Source organism: Temnothorax americanus, unplaced genomic scaffold (genome assembly GCF_048541705.1).
Source record: "Temnothorax americanus isolate GAGA-0224 unplaced genomic scaffold, ASM4854170v1 Scaffold28, whole genome shotgun sequence".
Lineage (NCBI taxonomy): Eukaryota > Metazoa > Arthropoda > Insecta > Hymenoptera > Formicidae > Temnothorax > Temnothorax americanus.
In genome coordinates, this window is record NW_027509421.1 from 2,584,818 (window position 1) to 2,600,539 (window position 15,722).

Sequence of the window (15,722 nt, forward strand, 5' to 3'; positions counted from 1 at the left end):
AAGCAAAACGAATAATATTTGGGAAACAAGCGACAGAGCACGTTTTTTAATTTTTAAATATCTTGACAACGACGCGGTTTATCGTCTTTTACGGTATGCGCGGTCACCGCGCTGCAAGAACAATCGCGACGAAATTTTTACAAACGATACAATTAATGTTAATTTTCTATAAAGTAGAAGTTAGGAGGAATAAAAAAGCACATACAAATAAATTTAAAACATTAGTAAACGTAACGAATTACATGAACGAGAAATTACACCGTCGTTGAAGTCGTTGAACGTGCGTCGACTGTCGCGTTCTATTTGCGCGGCGCGCCTCCTGCCGCCGTACGGTCGGGAGAGAGGTCGAACGCGATTGGCTCGCGAGTCGAGTCTCCGAATCCGGCCAATCACGTCTCGCTGCTCCGAGCCGCCGACTCGGTGGCGCGGCGCGGCGCGGCGCAGGCATACAGTGCAGTCAGTGCAGTCAGGCAGCGGCATACCACCAGACGCCAGGCGCAACGCGCGACCGTTGAACGTTGAAACAGCGTACCTTCGAAGTCGGCGTGCGGCCTTGCCGCTTGTTTTCTTCGATGTTCGGGATACCGTTACCTGCGGGAATCATTCGGTCATTCTCCCGGTAAATTTCGGACAGTTGTGAAGTGTTTCGTGCTCCGTGCGCCCGTCGCCGTGCTCCGTGCTGTGGGCTCTGTGTGTTTTTCGGAACGCGCTTTTTCCTGCGATTGGCACTCCTGCTTCTCGTTTTGCGGGAATAATCGACTACGCGGGTACGCGCTCAAAAGTTCGCAATGTATAATGTATCAAGTGTCTGTCGGACAGTGTCGCGTGATGTGAATCGCTCGAGGCGGAGACGTCGAGGCGAAGGTACGGCAATTGTGATCACGTGATTTGTAAGTGTGCAGTTTCGTTGTGCGGCGCATTCGCGGGCGATGATCGTTCGTTTCGCGGTCTCTCGCCATATATATCTGAATTCTCGAATATAATGTCGTGCTTTGAACGCTGTGCCGGAATATTGCGAGCTATCTCCGATTCTTTTCGAAGGGGGAAAAGAACAACGCGAAATCGTATTGTGATTCGAGTGATAGCACGCGCCGTGATACAACATACACCATCGGTTCGTTAATATTTCTTATTTTCGTGTATTTTGTGCCGCGGTAAATTAACGATCCGCGACTTCTCGTTGTGCAAAGTTATTAATAGTGCAGCTTCACATCCGCGTGATTTATCGTGCTCGATCCCGTACTGTGTGCGTGCGATATTTAATTTTAATTGGTATTTTTTTTCATTAATTAACTGCGTGTCTTTACTAGTCGTCCACTTGATTCGCGTGGTGTCGCGCCAAAAGTTATCGACATCTTTCGATTATTTCGTTGTCGTTATTAACACATACGCGACGCGCGGTGATGAACGCGGAACGAATCAGAACAATATCGGCGTCGCGATTCTTTCAAATTTTCACGAAAAATCCGTATTAGAAAATGTGAAAATATTTTGGGAAATATCTCATATTTATATAATTTAATTTTATATTCTATCTGCTTTTTATATTACAGAGTAAAGTACTTTCTTCCCATGGGGGTACGACCTTGGCGAGATGGAAGGCCCAGTACCCAGTACGAGGAATTTATCCAAGCAGAACTCGAGAGTTCTGCTTGGATAAAAATCCAAAGGCGGGGAAGCTAAAACGTACCCTCCGGTCCGTCGATTTAATTGACCAAACGAACCGCAGCCGGTTCGTCGCGTTTGTTTCGGGAGTGACGTACAAGTATTCGGACAAAAAGACCTTTTCAAAGTCTATTTGAAAAATATTACGGCGTACTTGACGGAACAATCTTCTCGTGGGCTTTTTATAAACGGGAATGCCGTTACAGTATCGCGCGAAAAAGACTTTTATTGATAATTAGTCCGCGCGCGATTGTAATTTATTATCCGCGAGTGTTTCTCGCGATGAGTGTCCTGTGCGGCGAGAGGAGGAGGAGGAGAAGAGACCTGACGCCCTGAGAGGAGGAGGAGGTCCGAGAGAGACATCGGGCACCGGCGGAGCAACCTTGGGGTGAGTATCATCTCTTGGCTGCATAAAATTAATAATTCGTTTCCATTTGTTCGAATTGTTTTATCTTAATAAGTTAAAAGTAATTAAAAAAAAGAGAAATTATCTAAAATTTTATTCTTGTATATAAAGATCTTTTTCGGTAAAGATAATTTTATTGCTAAATATTTTATTGAAAGACGAATTAGAGTACGTGTAAGAATTATCTTTTGAAATATGTTGATCATTTTGAGCGCTTCTTTAATTTAAATTATGTTTGTATATGTTACAGTATCATCGTAGCTACGTGGCTGAGTAACTCCGCCTGTTGCGCATCGGGTTGGTGAGTCAGAATTTCTTTTTTTACTAAGCGGATACTTAAACCTTATCAAATACTTAATCCGCAAATCTATCATAAAGTCATTGTAAGCATTACATTTGTACTCAAAACGATATTCTAGTTTTGAAAGACTTGTGTGTCAAGATGTTTAAAAACTATTAGTAAGAAAAAATTATTTGTTGTAAGAAAACTTACTCAAAAGAAATAAAATAAAATAAGTAATTGCTAATTCCATGGCTGTAGAATAATTAATTTTATGTGTGTACAAACTAATTTGATATATTTGTTAATTTGCCCAAAGTATAGGGATATATATATACTTTCTTTCTATTATATATTTCCTCTCGCATATGGCGAGATTGGATAAACCCTAATTAAATCCCACACAATCGCGCGCGTGTTAAAATTCCCAATCAGGTCCCTTATAAATTGCGTCGCGGAGTCGCAATATTAGATTTATATTAGATTGTAATAAGGGTAGGTAGGGGTAGGGAAATGAATAGGTAGGACTATAGATCGGAATACGGGTAGGTTACACTGAGAAAAAAAGTTGTTAACTTGACTAAATGCGTTCAACTAATTACCATTTTTAAATTGAAATATTCATGTATTTAAATTGCGTCATGCTAGATTTAATATATATCATATTTAATTTAAATACTTAAATATTTCAATTAAAAAAATATAGTAATCAATTGAACGCATTTAGTTAAGTTAACTTTTTTTCAGTATAGAGACAGGAGTAGGTATATAGGTAGGGATACGGATAATGTTGTAAAATAAATTATAAATAAATAAAAATAAATCATAAAAATGTAAAAAACGGATTCTAAAGAAAAGAGGACCGCCGATCATCGGCGGGAGTGGTGGAGGGCCTCTATAGCTTGATCTCTATAGCTTGACCTAGGCTGTTTCTATCGGATAAAATTTTAGTTAAAATTTGAGCACGGACGCGCACCAGAATGATGTTTTATCGACAGTGTCGGAAAATGAACGTGGCTATGTAGTACCAATTCCGAAAATGGCTGTACTGGCGGTAGTTTACAGGGGCTTCTCCGACGGTCCTACGAAATAGCCCAAGCCCAAATGGCTTCTCATGGCTTCTGGCTCAACTCAACGTAATCTAACCTAACATAACTCAGGCTAACCTAATCTGATCTCGAGTGGCACTCGATGTGTGTCATGTGGCGCGTGTTCTCGACGAACATATTCGTGCTTGTCGAATACGCAAACCGGCCGGAGAAGACGCGAAAACAGGAGGTGTACAATATTGCAAGGTCTGCTTGCCGTTTTTAAAAGCGGCCGAATCGCCAGCGACCAGCGACCAGTGAAAATGCTGCGGAGCGTCTTGAAGTCCAAGTTCGGTTACGACGAATTCAAACATGACATTCAGAAGCAGGCCACTACTGCCGTTTACAAAGGTTTTTTCTTTTTTTTTTTTATAAAATGTTCATCCTTTTTTTCGGATTATCGCTCTTAGTAGCCGCAATACCTTTCTTCCTCGTGCAGCTTTTCCTTTCCCTGATAGACAAATGTCTCAGAATTTTTTATATCATTAATCCAAGGGTCTGTTTTCTATTGCTGAACTGCCTGCACTAGTTTAAAGTTGATCTTTTTCCTTCCAATGTGGAGTAAAGAGGGTTTGTTTTCTAATGTTGAACTGGCTGCACTAGCAAGTTTATCTTCTTTACTCTACATTGGAAACAAGAGGATAAACTCTGAATTAGTGTGCAGCCATTTTAGCAATAGAAAATGAACTCAGAATTTTTATAAAAATTGTCCGACTTTCTCAGAATGTTTAGAATTCTTCAGGTTTTTTTTAAATATAAATTGGAATGTTTTTAGAAGAACTTGGACAAAATATTAATAAAATATTTCAGATTTTTCCTGCCTACACATTTTTATAGAAATCTGAATAAAATATGCGAAAATCTGTGCTATTTATCATACGTAGAAATTTCCATACGTATGGATACTGAAATATTCCAAAAATCCTCATCCTATTGTTTCTAAAAGTATCTGAGAAATTTTATATATTTTCATATTTATTTTTTCATAAGTCTTACAAAATTTTTGAGAACATGTGAGCAATTGTTTCCCTATCTTTCTTTTTTATTCATGAGCAAGTATTTCATAAAAGCTGAATGATAAACCATGAAACGTTGACGATTCTAGGAAAGCAAGATATATTTGTGTGCATGCCCACGGGTTCTGGGAAGTCTCTCTGTTTTCAATTACCAGCAATAATGAAGGAGCATAAAGTTGCAATTGTCTTCTCGCCGCTCCTGGCTCTGATGAAGGTAGTGTTCGTACATTGTCCGTACAAGATTAGTCCATATCTTTTCAGCATATATTTCTCTTGTATAAAAAAACCTACCTGTAAGTAGGGAAAGAGAAATTTCGACACTGATTAAATACTTGAATATTGATTTAATTTCTGCAGAATCAAATAGACTTTTTGGTGAGCAAGAAAATAAATGCCTGCTCTTTGAACTCCACTACTTCCAGCAAAGAGAGGAATTCCATTATGAAAGATATACTGTCGGATGCACCGAAGATAAGATTATTGTACGTCACTCCTGAAATGGGAGCGCAACATCATTTTCAGGTATTCTTTTGTTAATTGAAAGAAATAACTGTATTTACTTTTTATTGCTTTATATCTATTGTGTCTGTACGCATGGTAATTAAGGAATAATCATAAATTATTTCAAAAGATGTACTAAGATTTTGATTTGGATACTTTAATATTTTTCATCACGATATAATTTCAATTTAATTTACAGGAAACCATAATTCAAATGCAGAAGAAAAAAACGCTTTCTTATTTTGTTATCGACGAAGCTCATTGTTTAAGTGAATGGGGTCATGATTTTAGGCCAACTTATAGACAGTTGGGAACGTTTAAAAAATTGTGTCCCAAGATACCTATCGTTGCATTAACAGCGACTGCTGCGAAACAGGTAAAACTCTAAGAAAATATGAATATTTACAATTTTGGTTATTACTATATTATTCTAACACGTTGAATATTGTTGTAGGTAAAGGACGATATTATCCAAAGCTTGCACATGAAAGATCCAGCGATATTTTCTCAACCGGTATTTCGTCCTAATTTATATTACGACGTGTGGTTTCAAGAAATGTTAGACAAACCATTTGTACATCTAAGAAATTTTATTTTGGACACCCTTGGTCCCTCAGATATTTCTATTCCTATGGTGAGTTAAATTCTTCATCCGTAATATTCTATGAACTGTACAGAATAATGGATCCTTCGTATTTTTAGCACAAAAGAAATTGTGGTATCATTTATTGTAGAAAGAAGGAAGCAACTGAAACTGTTGCGCATAAATTGACTCTCGCGGGTATTACTACGCTTGCGTATCATGGAAGTATGTGATTTGTATAGCACGCTTTAATTTAAACAAACTTGCAAAAAGATGATACTATTTTATTTTAACATTTGAATAGGCTTAAAAGCTCAGGAACGTAATGAGGTACAAAATAAGTGGACAACAGGTGAAGTACCTGTTATCGCGGCAACGTGTAGTTTCGGGATGGGTGTTGACAAGGGATCTGTTAGGTAGCTTCGACATTTCCGAAAAGCAATATTGCATGCTAAGAAAAAAAATATGCTTATTATATGAATATGTATAGGTTTGTGGTTCACTGGACAGTACCTCAGAATATTGCAGCGTATTATCAAGAATCAGGAAGGGCTGGCAGAGATGGCAATCCTGCATTTTGCCGCATTTATTTTAGTAACGAAGAATATGGGCCTATTTCGTTCCTTATCAAGGAGGAAATCTCCCATAAGAATACGGAACTTGTAAAACTTAAATGGCAAAATTTTGAGAAAAGCGTTGCGTATTGTTTAGAGGCAAAGTAAGATCTTTATTCTTTCTCAAGAATTAAATTATAATAAATAAGAATGGGAAAATATATACTTATTTAGAAACTTTTAATATTGCGTTTCTACTATTTTCTTCTATTTTTAAGTAAAAAAGATGTAGATGTTTTAAGTAAAATATATTAGAAGTAAAACAGTAGGACTTGAGATACTTCAAGAATCACTTGGCATTTTATATATACTGATATACCGAATAGATATATTGTATGCTGTTATACAGATGTCGACATGCGGTATTCTCTAAATATTTCGGGGATTCTCCGCCGCTTTGCAAAAATAAATGCGATGTTTGTAAAAATAAGGATGAGGTACAAGCGAGGATTGCTCAATTTGAAATGTGTCAGACTAGATCTAAAACACCCCGAAATAATATGGGCAGTGTAATGCAAATGGGCTGCAGTGATGATGACGAAATGTATGTAAATAATTACTCAAACAATTTTATATTTGCAACAAATATATTTTTGCATTATGCAATGGTGCTCACAAGTGTTCATAATTGTACAATAATAATAGGGATGCATTCGATGAGTCAGAAGAATCAAGGGAGAAAATAATAGCGGCTGAAAAGCGAGAGAGAAGAGAACTTATTATGGAGCAGTTTGCACTCCGACGTGGAAAATCTAAGGAGAATGAAGTGAGTTTGTGAGCAAATTTTTTTTGTACACCGTTGTTTTCTATCTTTTTATTTATTTCTTATAGATAAGGCGACAGAATATGAAGGATGCGAAAGTAGCGCATGTTCGTGCAGCCAATAGTACAGATAAAAAAATTAAGGGTTTAACTGTTCAAGTAAGACATTACGCATTAGTTTTTTGTATAAAATATTACCAATATCTTTACACAATTCTCATTATTTTTTCATTATTTTAAGATACGCGAACACTTTTACAATGAATTAAAAACAGCGTTACTTGAAAATTATGAAAATTTGCATACGGAAATTGACAAACAATTGCAAGAATTGCAAGAGGAAAATATGCACGATGTAGCTAATAGTATAGAATACAAAATATTTTCCAATTCAAAAGTACCAAATAAATACAAATTTGATATATCTAAATTGGTATGTAATATTTTCCATAGATATCTTTATAAATGCTTTATTTTTTATAAAATCTTTATACTAAAAGAATTAAACGACTTGAATAAACATATCAATTATTTTAGAATCAAATTTTCTTGTACATGGAACTATGAGATTGATTATACATTTATTATTATTATTATTACTATTTTAAATATGAATATTTATTTTATTTTCTTCATTCATACAGATTTCGTCAATACGAAAATGTACTAATAGTAATACTATGTACGAAGCGATACGTGACTATAATGAGACTGAATTTCATAATACCGAATTTAATTCTGACAGTATCGATATGTCCAATAATGAACAAATAATAGATGCAGTCGAAACAGGATTTACCGGAAATGCTTGTCTGTCAAACAGTCGTAAAGATACTTTCCCTTCCGCTTTCAAAACTGCATCAGAGATTATAAATGAAGAAAGATTACGAGTATCTACGTTAGACAAGGGTAAAAATGCTCAATTTAAAGAATTATCTGTTAGTAATACTGCACAAAAATATACACACGAAAATGATAAACCACAGATGGAAATATCAAGTGATTTTGTTTGTGCGCGAGAAATTCACGAGAGCAATGTGATTAAATCCAAAACAAGTTCCTCTAAATCAAAAGTTCGCAGAAGTAAAGCAGATAAGAATGTAAAGAGAGCAGATAAAACAGTTTATGAGCAGATTTTAGCATCAGCGTCATCATCATCCAAGAAGATTATTGATGAAACAGATTCTTTTGAAACAGAATTAAAAGTAGACAATATTGTTGATTCTATTAAAACTGAAAATAAAAGTGAAGATGAAAGTAAAAATAAAAGAGGCTATGAATCTATTGAATGTCACGAGGATGACATAAAATCTGCTAAGAAAATAAGAATTGTACGTAACGAATACATCGATAAAACTAATGATAATGTATCCGATAAAAATATTGATAAAAAAATTGTAGGTGACAAAATTGACACGAAAACGAAAACTAGAAAGAGCACAGATACAAACATTAATATTAATGCTGTAAATAATGATTCATCGAGAACGACAAAAAATAACACAGAAAAGCATCTTAAAATAAAAGCTAATGTAGAATTAAAGAAAAAGGAAGAAATCGCACACACATCTCGTTCAAAGCATCACACGAATAGCAATAGTAACAGACCAAAAGTATTTGCAGATAAAGCTACACAATTTAAAACAGCAGAAATTTTAAAGTCGTATCTAATGAAATACTACCCATCAAAACGTCTTCCGGATAGGGCGACATTTTCAAAAACTTGCAGAGAAATGCACTATGATATGCTGCAAAAGAAAATATTTGGTATGATAGCTTAAAAATTCATAATATGATTTTACAGAATGTATTTAAGTTTTAGAACTTTTGTCGCAATTGATAAATATTTGATTTCAGATAAAGAAGGAATACACGACTTTGTTGTAAGTTTTATGAGTCAATCGTAAAAGAATGTTTATTTCATGTTTCCTTTTGTGGAAGCGACAGGAGAATGATGCTGTTTATAATCAATGCATTTAATTATGAATAAATTTCTCATATGTATCTGCAAATTCTCGTATTGTATTTATTAAATATATTTTTATTACATATGGGGCTAATATACTACCTGTCCATAGAGTTACACAGAAATAATTTCCTTGAGATTTTTTGTTGAACCATATGATTTGTTGTAATTAAAACTTTTTCTCATAAAATGTAAAAGATATTAAAACAGAAATAAATTTTGTATAATATCAATATGTATATTTTATTAGCTTGATTATCACACATTTGATGGATATTTTTTTTAGGAAATTCATAACATTATCACACGTTATAAATGTAAAAAAGACGCTTTTTAAAATTTACGTCATATTCTACTCGCAGGTTATTACGAAACATATTCTTATTTCTAAGTATTTTATTTTAAACATGTAATTGCGAGAGCATATACTTAACACACTTAATATTAAATTTATATCTTCAATATTTGTAATAAATAAGGCAAGATATGTCAGAGAAAAATATTTCTCGCAGAGAACTATCGTTCGTGTACTTATATATTTATTTATGATCTATATGCACTAAACTTTTGCTACTCCCCTATTGTGCTTAATTTCCTTAATTCGTATAAGAAACGTATAAAAAGTTCGGTTTCTTTTTACAAACGATAAAGATAAATGATCTTATTTCTATTAATTTTTTTACAATTTGTTTTTAGTATTAAAGACACGTATGAAGTTCTCAGTAAGTATTAACATTTCAGTGCACATTACACATTTAATGATTCACTAATTATTTACATATTTACAATGAGGTAAAGAAATCTGCAATGCAGATTATAAGTATATTGCTACATATAGTACCACGTATATAGGGTCACTAGCTCATTATGTCATATTACGGAAATAAATAAAAGCTATTTTAATTTTAGGTGATGAATTAAAAATTTTGTACAGCATGTTGTCCGGTTAAAACTCTTAGCTCTAATAAGATAATTGATTTAAAAAGGAATAATGAAAATATTAAAAATTGAATAATTTGACGAATGATATCCAAGTCGGCTTGGGATTCTCTCCACATTTTTGTCACGATCGAGTTCGTGTTATAACAATTGGATCGCTGTCTATGTGAAGAGGAAAGTAACCCATATGTGACACGTATATCTGAGATCTCTGGATTATACAGAGTAAATCGCTTAATACTACTACTTGGAATATCTCTCTATGGAATTTCGGAATTTTACCGACTATTATTTAATAAATGGCAAGTTTCCAGCAAATGCGACTTTCTTTATAAAATAAAAAAGAAGAAAATGCAAAATATCAAAATTAAATAAATTAAAGAAGTTAAATGATATTCCAAGTGGTAATATTAAATATAGACTAATTTATATAGATATTTACTTTATGGATGTTCAAGTACAATACGTATACGCGTTTAAAAAATGATCGATGATTAATCTTATTCATTTCCATATGAGGAATTCGAATAGTTAAAAATTTACAATGACTTTTTAAATGGAATTTTTTTTGTTTTGTTAACGTTATTAAATTATTTCTATTTCTAAATATTATACGTTATATAAAAATTGAGCAATTGTCGATTTAAGGGGATCCTAAAGTGAAGGCTGAACTTCCTCGACGTCGGTAATGTCAACATTTCTAATCTTGTTTTCTATGTCATATATCTATATCTGTCCTTGTTTAACGAGAGGCCGCTGTCCTTGTTTCGCGTGCTGCGCCATTTCTCGCTACACGCAATGTCAACCTGAATGTGCTTTTGCACATATAAAAGTTTATTTAAACTAATCTTTTTTTCTAGGCTTTCAATCTTAGATCTAATTGCACGATATTGTTCTTAAATGTTGTCCCTATAAGTCATGCCGGTCTAATTTTGTGGATATTTATTGTGGAATTTTTGTACAAAGCAAATATTGTCGTCACGTCGTATACCAAAAATTAACAAAAATATTAATTTTTTTCTCGTTTTCGATATAACGTCGACCACCATGACCTAGATTTTGATGCGTACTTTAATTCTAGACAAAAATTTTGCATTTCTATAAAGCCAATTAAAAGATTAGTGCGAAGAAAAAAAGATCCGTTAACTGTTCAGATTTGAGCTTGGCGACGAATGTATTCTTATGTATATGTTGATGCAGTATTCTGTGTTATATCTATATTATAGAAGTCCGCTATGTTATATTTTAAAAAAAATACTGTTCCAAAATAAGAGAGCAAAGCGACATCACAGACATAATTATTAGCATGTCATGTTATTTGATGTACAGCAATTGAGGTTTACTTAGCAGTAATGAAGTTATTGGTATATTTAACATGAATATATGAAATATCTTCATGACATAATCCTCATCAAAGAGTTACAAAAATTTCTTCAGATGAAGTTTATGCAGATTACAGCTTATTTTTCTAATTCTTTAATGAAATCTCATTCATTTTATTTAGAAAACTTAATGTATTTTAATTAATGTAATTTCTGAAAAAGGATAGAAGTGGAATGAAAAATGTGTGATTAAAATGATTCCGACTATGAGATTGGAATGATATGATTCAGCGTTTATAGATAGTGATGAAATAGCTTCACTGGTAATAGCAACGTTATATCTTTCTTCTTATTTTTTCTTTTTTGATTCTACTTTTTTGTGACTTTTTATGCATTTATTGCGCGTAAATAATGTCTTTTGCTATTCTCAGTTGTCTTTGTGCATAATTCTAATATAATAACTGATCAAATTGCTTCGGTATTAAATTGTTTCTTTAAGAAATATGTATAATGCACGAATCTTAGGATATCAAATCGATGAAGCTAAATGTCTTGATAAAAAAAAACAATATATTAATTCTTCTCTCATTAAAAGTACAAATTCAGTGCAAGGTACAATTTTGTAAGAATTTTTTATAAAGTTTAAAAAAAAAATTTTTAAGAGAAATTTAATTTTTTTTTTAATTTCTAGTAAAACATTACAGTGATGCGAAAAGTTGATATTTATATAATTTGGCATATGAGAAATCTCATTATATATATCGAGCTATATACGTTATGAGGAAAAAAATAGCTTTGCTCAATACTAGAACGTAGATAAACATTGCTATTAAAACTTGCATATCTCTGTATTAAGTTTATCCTATATATAAATTAAGAAACAATTTTGTGCAATAAAAATTGTTAACGATGATTATGGAAAATATGAAGTACCGAAAAGTTATCGGGGGAAAATATCGGGTGTTATTTTCATTAATTATTAACAACACCAGTTATATCAAAAGTATAATGGAAGCGCGCGCGTTCGTGAATTGATCTAATCGAAATTGATTTAATCGAATGATGTGATTCCGGATATCGTGACATTAACACTTTAACGATAGTGTAATTCGGATATCCGGTATACAGTAAGAATGGCAGTATATAAATATAGCAAAATATTACTTTACTGTATTTGCACTGTTTCGCCAATAGCAAACTAATAAGAATAGTGGCCAGAAAGCTATTGAAGAAATAATGTCCTGCTCGTTCTCATTAAAGCTCGATCGATGTATTGGTGTATAATTACGCCATTATTAACGTCAGATTCGGATCGGCGGAAGTCAAAAGCGAGCTGTACGCCTCCATATCTTTCGCCTTCTGTTCGGTTTGCTTGTTTGTCTGCGCCTTTCGTCGCTGCCTTTCCATTTCTAGCCATTCCGACGACGATTTCTTTGTTTGGTAAAACAATATCCTCATGACGCTCCAGACGAGCAACATTGATCCGGAAAGGAACAGCACATACATTATTATTTCCTCCATGACTGGCATGACATTCAGGTAAAACCAAAAACGGATGTTCATGCTTTTCGGCAGCTTGTACATTCCCTGAGAAACAAAGAATATCTTTTATTGTCTCACATCGTTCGATGCAATTTTATACGATCGAGTATAAAATGAAGAAGAATATATCGCTAATATTGCGAATCAATATACGTAATTTATGTGAAAGTAACGAAAAATCACTCCTTCGACTGATTCTTTAGAAGACAATTTTAAAGGAACATTATTAACTAAATTCTGTCCTGATTACTTCGATATTTGCACTTAGTGGCACTTACAATTTCGAACCACAGCAACGGAAGCGTCAACTCGGAGAACTTCTCCACTCGAGCCATGTGTTCGATATTCTGTAAAGCCATATTAATTTGGAATCGGGCTGCCAGATCCACGGGTATCCCGGACTTCGGCTGAATGAAGAAGTAGGATTCGTGCCGCTCCTTCGTGGGGTTCAATCCGTCGACCGCTTCCAGCAGCGACGGGTCGCTCTGGTAAAAGTGCGGGTACGACAGGGCGATCGGAAATCCTGTATAAAAGTCGAGGAAATTTTACAATACGTCAACGCAATTTTGTTTCATTTGACAGGTCTAGTTTAAACACGAAAATATAGGTATCCGATTGAAATTATCGGATCGCAATACGAGACACGAAGTCCCTTAAGATGTTGCGTCGCGTCGCTCGGATTACTCAGTGGAAATTAGCTTCTTTTTTTTTTATGACGTAATCAACATGACATAAGTTTATTATTATATCACGCTGTGAGATTCTTGTTGCGTTTTATCGACACAGAGGTACATGATTAAGGTGAAAATTATCGCGTCGCATTAATTCCAAAGACAAGTCTGCTGGATCTGATGTTTGTCGAAGAAATGATTCCAAACGTAAATTATCTCTAATTGCCAAGCGTATCGTTTAGGTATACGACTGCTTTTTTTTCCTTTTTGTCCTTCATTCTCGTCTCGAATTGGAACCGTTGATTTTTATAGCAACATGATCAAAGCAATCGGAATCTTGCAACACCACTTCGGAGACAAGTCGGATGGCCGCGACCATAAATAGCATGCGACGCGATAATCATCGATTTTGTGATGTATATCGAAATTCCTTTTTCTTAAAAAACACTCGGCAAGATGACTTAAGACACTCAGCAAGTTACGTAAGAGCCGAATATATGAATATTGATAACAATATGTACTGAACAATTAAATACGCATTAAATTTAATGATTTATTCACCGAAAGTGTTTGACTTAAATTTTACTGAAATTAAATTTGCACACTGATGCCTAGATATCTTACCGTAATAGCAATTGGTCACATCGATTAAGCCAGGCTTCAGACAGACTCCTTCACGACAGAAGCATTTGTTTTCTGGGTTCACTGCGCCGTTATCCAATTCGTTCTCCATGAACGTGTATTGGTACGTATCCAGGCCCTGAATCACCTTTTCTCCGACTCGTATCTTTGGAAGAAATATTATTATAAAGGGATATTCTTATTAGAGAAGAATTGTTTAATTTCTACATTTTTCGAAATGAGATACTAGCACTGACATTATTACACATTACAACACGCATTTCCAATATTTTGTTTATTAATTACGCATATTTAGAAAACGTTAATGCAAAATTTATATAGTACTACAAATAAATCCAGATTTTGAATAACGAAGATATTGAGATAGATATTTTAATAATTTCTACATAAACGTTTAATAATAAAAGATTTTATTTCAATTGCGTTCAAGTTTACTTTACAGATTTTTAATTTAACGAACAGCTGTGAAGTTGACTTCTCAATGTTAAGATGTAAAAAGAAGAAAAGATATAAAAGGAGAATTCTTCCCAGGAAAGCTTGCCGAGTTACTCGACAGGTAGATCTGTCAATAAGAATTGCATAAGAATAATTTACGAGCATTCTGTATAAGGGAAGAAAGTTAATATTAGAAGAAAGAACGTTACATACAAATCGCATATGAGTCGGCAGAAGGTTCTTGACCGAACTGTTTAACCATTTCGTCGTGACGATTGCAAATGATCAGACTTACCATTCGTTCGCTTCGGCAGAGGCTCTTGCGAAAGAAGAGGATCGTGTCGTTAGGCTCGATGTAGCTCGGGAACTTAACGCCGTCGCTCGCACCTTGCACATTCGCGCATTTACCAGTCCACTGCGGCAGGTTCACGTCCCCATTATACGTATCGATCAAGCCTGTCATTCGGACATCGGTCTCTCCCGTGTAAATCGTCTCGTAATCACCTTCGAAATCGTACATCTGTGAAGCGTAGCGAATGCAAGATTTGTATTATATCGTGAGGCTTTTGCATCCTAGACAAAATGTACATTATCAGAACATTAGAAAAATGTCTGCATTAAAGACATATTAATATATAGAATTTGAAATGTTTTTTATTCGATAGTTGCAAATGGATGAGCTCTAAATTTAATCGAGTTTTATACATTTACGGTAAAGAATGCAAATAATTAAAAATTTTTATGGCTATCTTAAAAAAAGCTACGTTGGTTAGCTTGGAAAAAGAATATATTATTATAAATAAAATCGCTTATATATATAATTGCGATCACTACTATATATCTAATGTACTTTAGAAGTCGCTGATGCTTATTCCTTACCCTATCGATTAATCCCAATTTATCGAACTTGATCCAGGCGGGCATTACGTGATTGCCAAGGGTAACGAGAGTCGATTGGTAACCGAACATAAATTCATGTGCGGTCATTTGAACCAGGGGATGAGTATCCGTCCGACGGATCAGCGTGTTGAGGCCCCATCTGGATATGTATGAGGCGTCTCTCATCACATTCGTGATACTCTGCAACAATAGACAGAAAAATAAGAGATAATAGCACGTATAATGGACCTGGCAAAAACACGCTATTATTTGCTTAATTGAAATAATTGATTTCATTATAATAAGCCGACATTGAGATTATATAATTGCATTATACTTTGCGTACTTATCGCTCGCGTGTTGCGCACTGACTTAAAAGATCAAGTTGTTAACTCCTTAATTCATCATTTG

General features: G+C 34.3%; 2 protein-coding genes across 5 annotated transcripts in view; one reads left to right on the plus strand and one right to left on the minus strand.

Annotated features, from left to right (window-relative positions):
- The first annotated feature begins 1,582 nt into the window (after positions 1 to 1,582).
- Positions 1,583 to 8,964, plus strand: LOC143899579 (ATP-dependent DNA helicase Q5). Of its 3 annotated transcripts, none has more exons than XM_077409947.1 (16): positions 1,583 to 2,053; positions 2,322 to 2,372; positions 3,350 to 3,790; positions 4,545 to 4,669; positions 4,813 to 4,977; positions 5,156 to 5,332; positions 5,411 to 5,590; positions 5,659 to 5,764; positions 5,844 to 5,955; positions 6,030 to 6,257; positions 6,503 to 6,697; positions 6,799 to 6,919; positions 6,985 to 7,074; positions 7,157 to 7,348; positions 7,560 to 8,682; positions 8,773 to 8,964. In XM_077409947.1, exons 3-16 carry the CDS (start codon positions 3,703 to 3,705, stop codon positions 8,820 to 8,822), a joined length of 2,952 nt encoding a protein of 983 aa, XP_077266073.1. In that variant the 5' UTR covers positions 1,583 to 2,053; positions 2,322 to 2,372; positions 3,350 to 3,702; the 3' UTR covers positions 8,823 to 8,964. The 3 variants fall into 3 exon arrangements, with proteins under 3 accessions (XP_077266073.1, XP_077266074.1, XP_077266075.1); XM_077409948.1 differs by having other exon boundaries at positions 3,417 to 3,790; XM_077409949.1 differs by lacking the exon at positions 7,157 to 7,348 and having other exon boundaries at positions 2,322 to 3,790.
- Positions 8,965 to 9,094: 130 nt separating this feature from the next.
- LOC143899580 (scavenger receptor class B member 1) overlaps positions 9,095 to 15,722 on the minus strand; it is a 40,447-nt gene continuing 33,819 nt past the window's right edge. For both annotated transcript variants that reach the window (XM_077409951.1, XM_077409950.1), the window contains 5 exons: positions 15,312 to 15,512; positions 14,728 to 14,952; positions 13,980 to 14,142; positions 12,963 to 13,207; positions 9,095 to 12,729 (listed from right to left, as the gene is read on the minus strand). In XM_077409951.1, the coding sequence (XP_077266077.1) occupies positions 12,427 to 12,729; positions 12,963 to 13,207; positions 13,980 to 14,142; positions 14,728 to 14,952; positions 15,312 to 15,512 (1,137 nt within the window). In that variant the 3' untranslated portion in view covers positions 9,095 to 12,426. The remainder of the gene's footprint in view (positions 12,730 to 12,962; positions 13,208 to 13,979; positions 14,143 to 14,727; positions 14,953 to 15,311; positions 15,513 to 15,722) is intronic.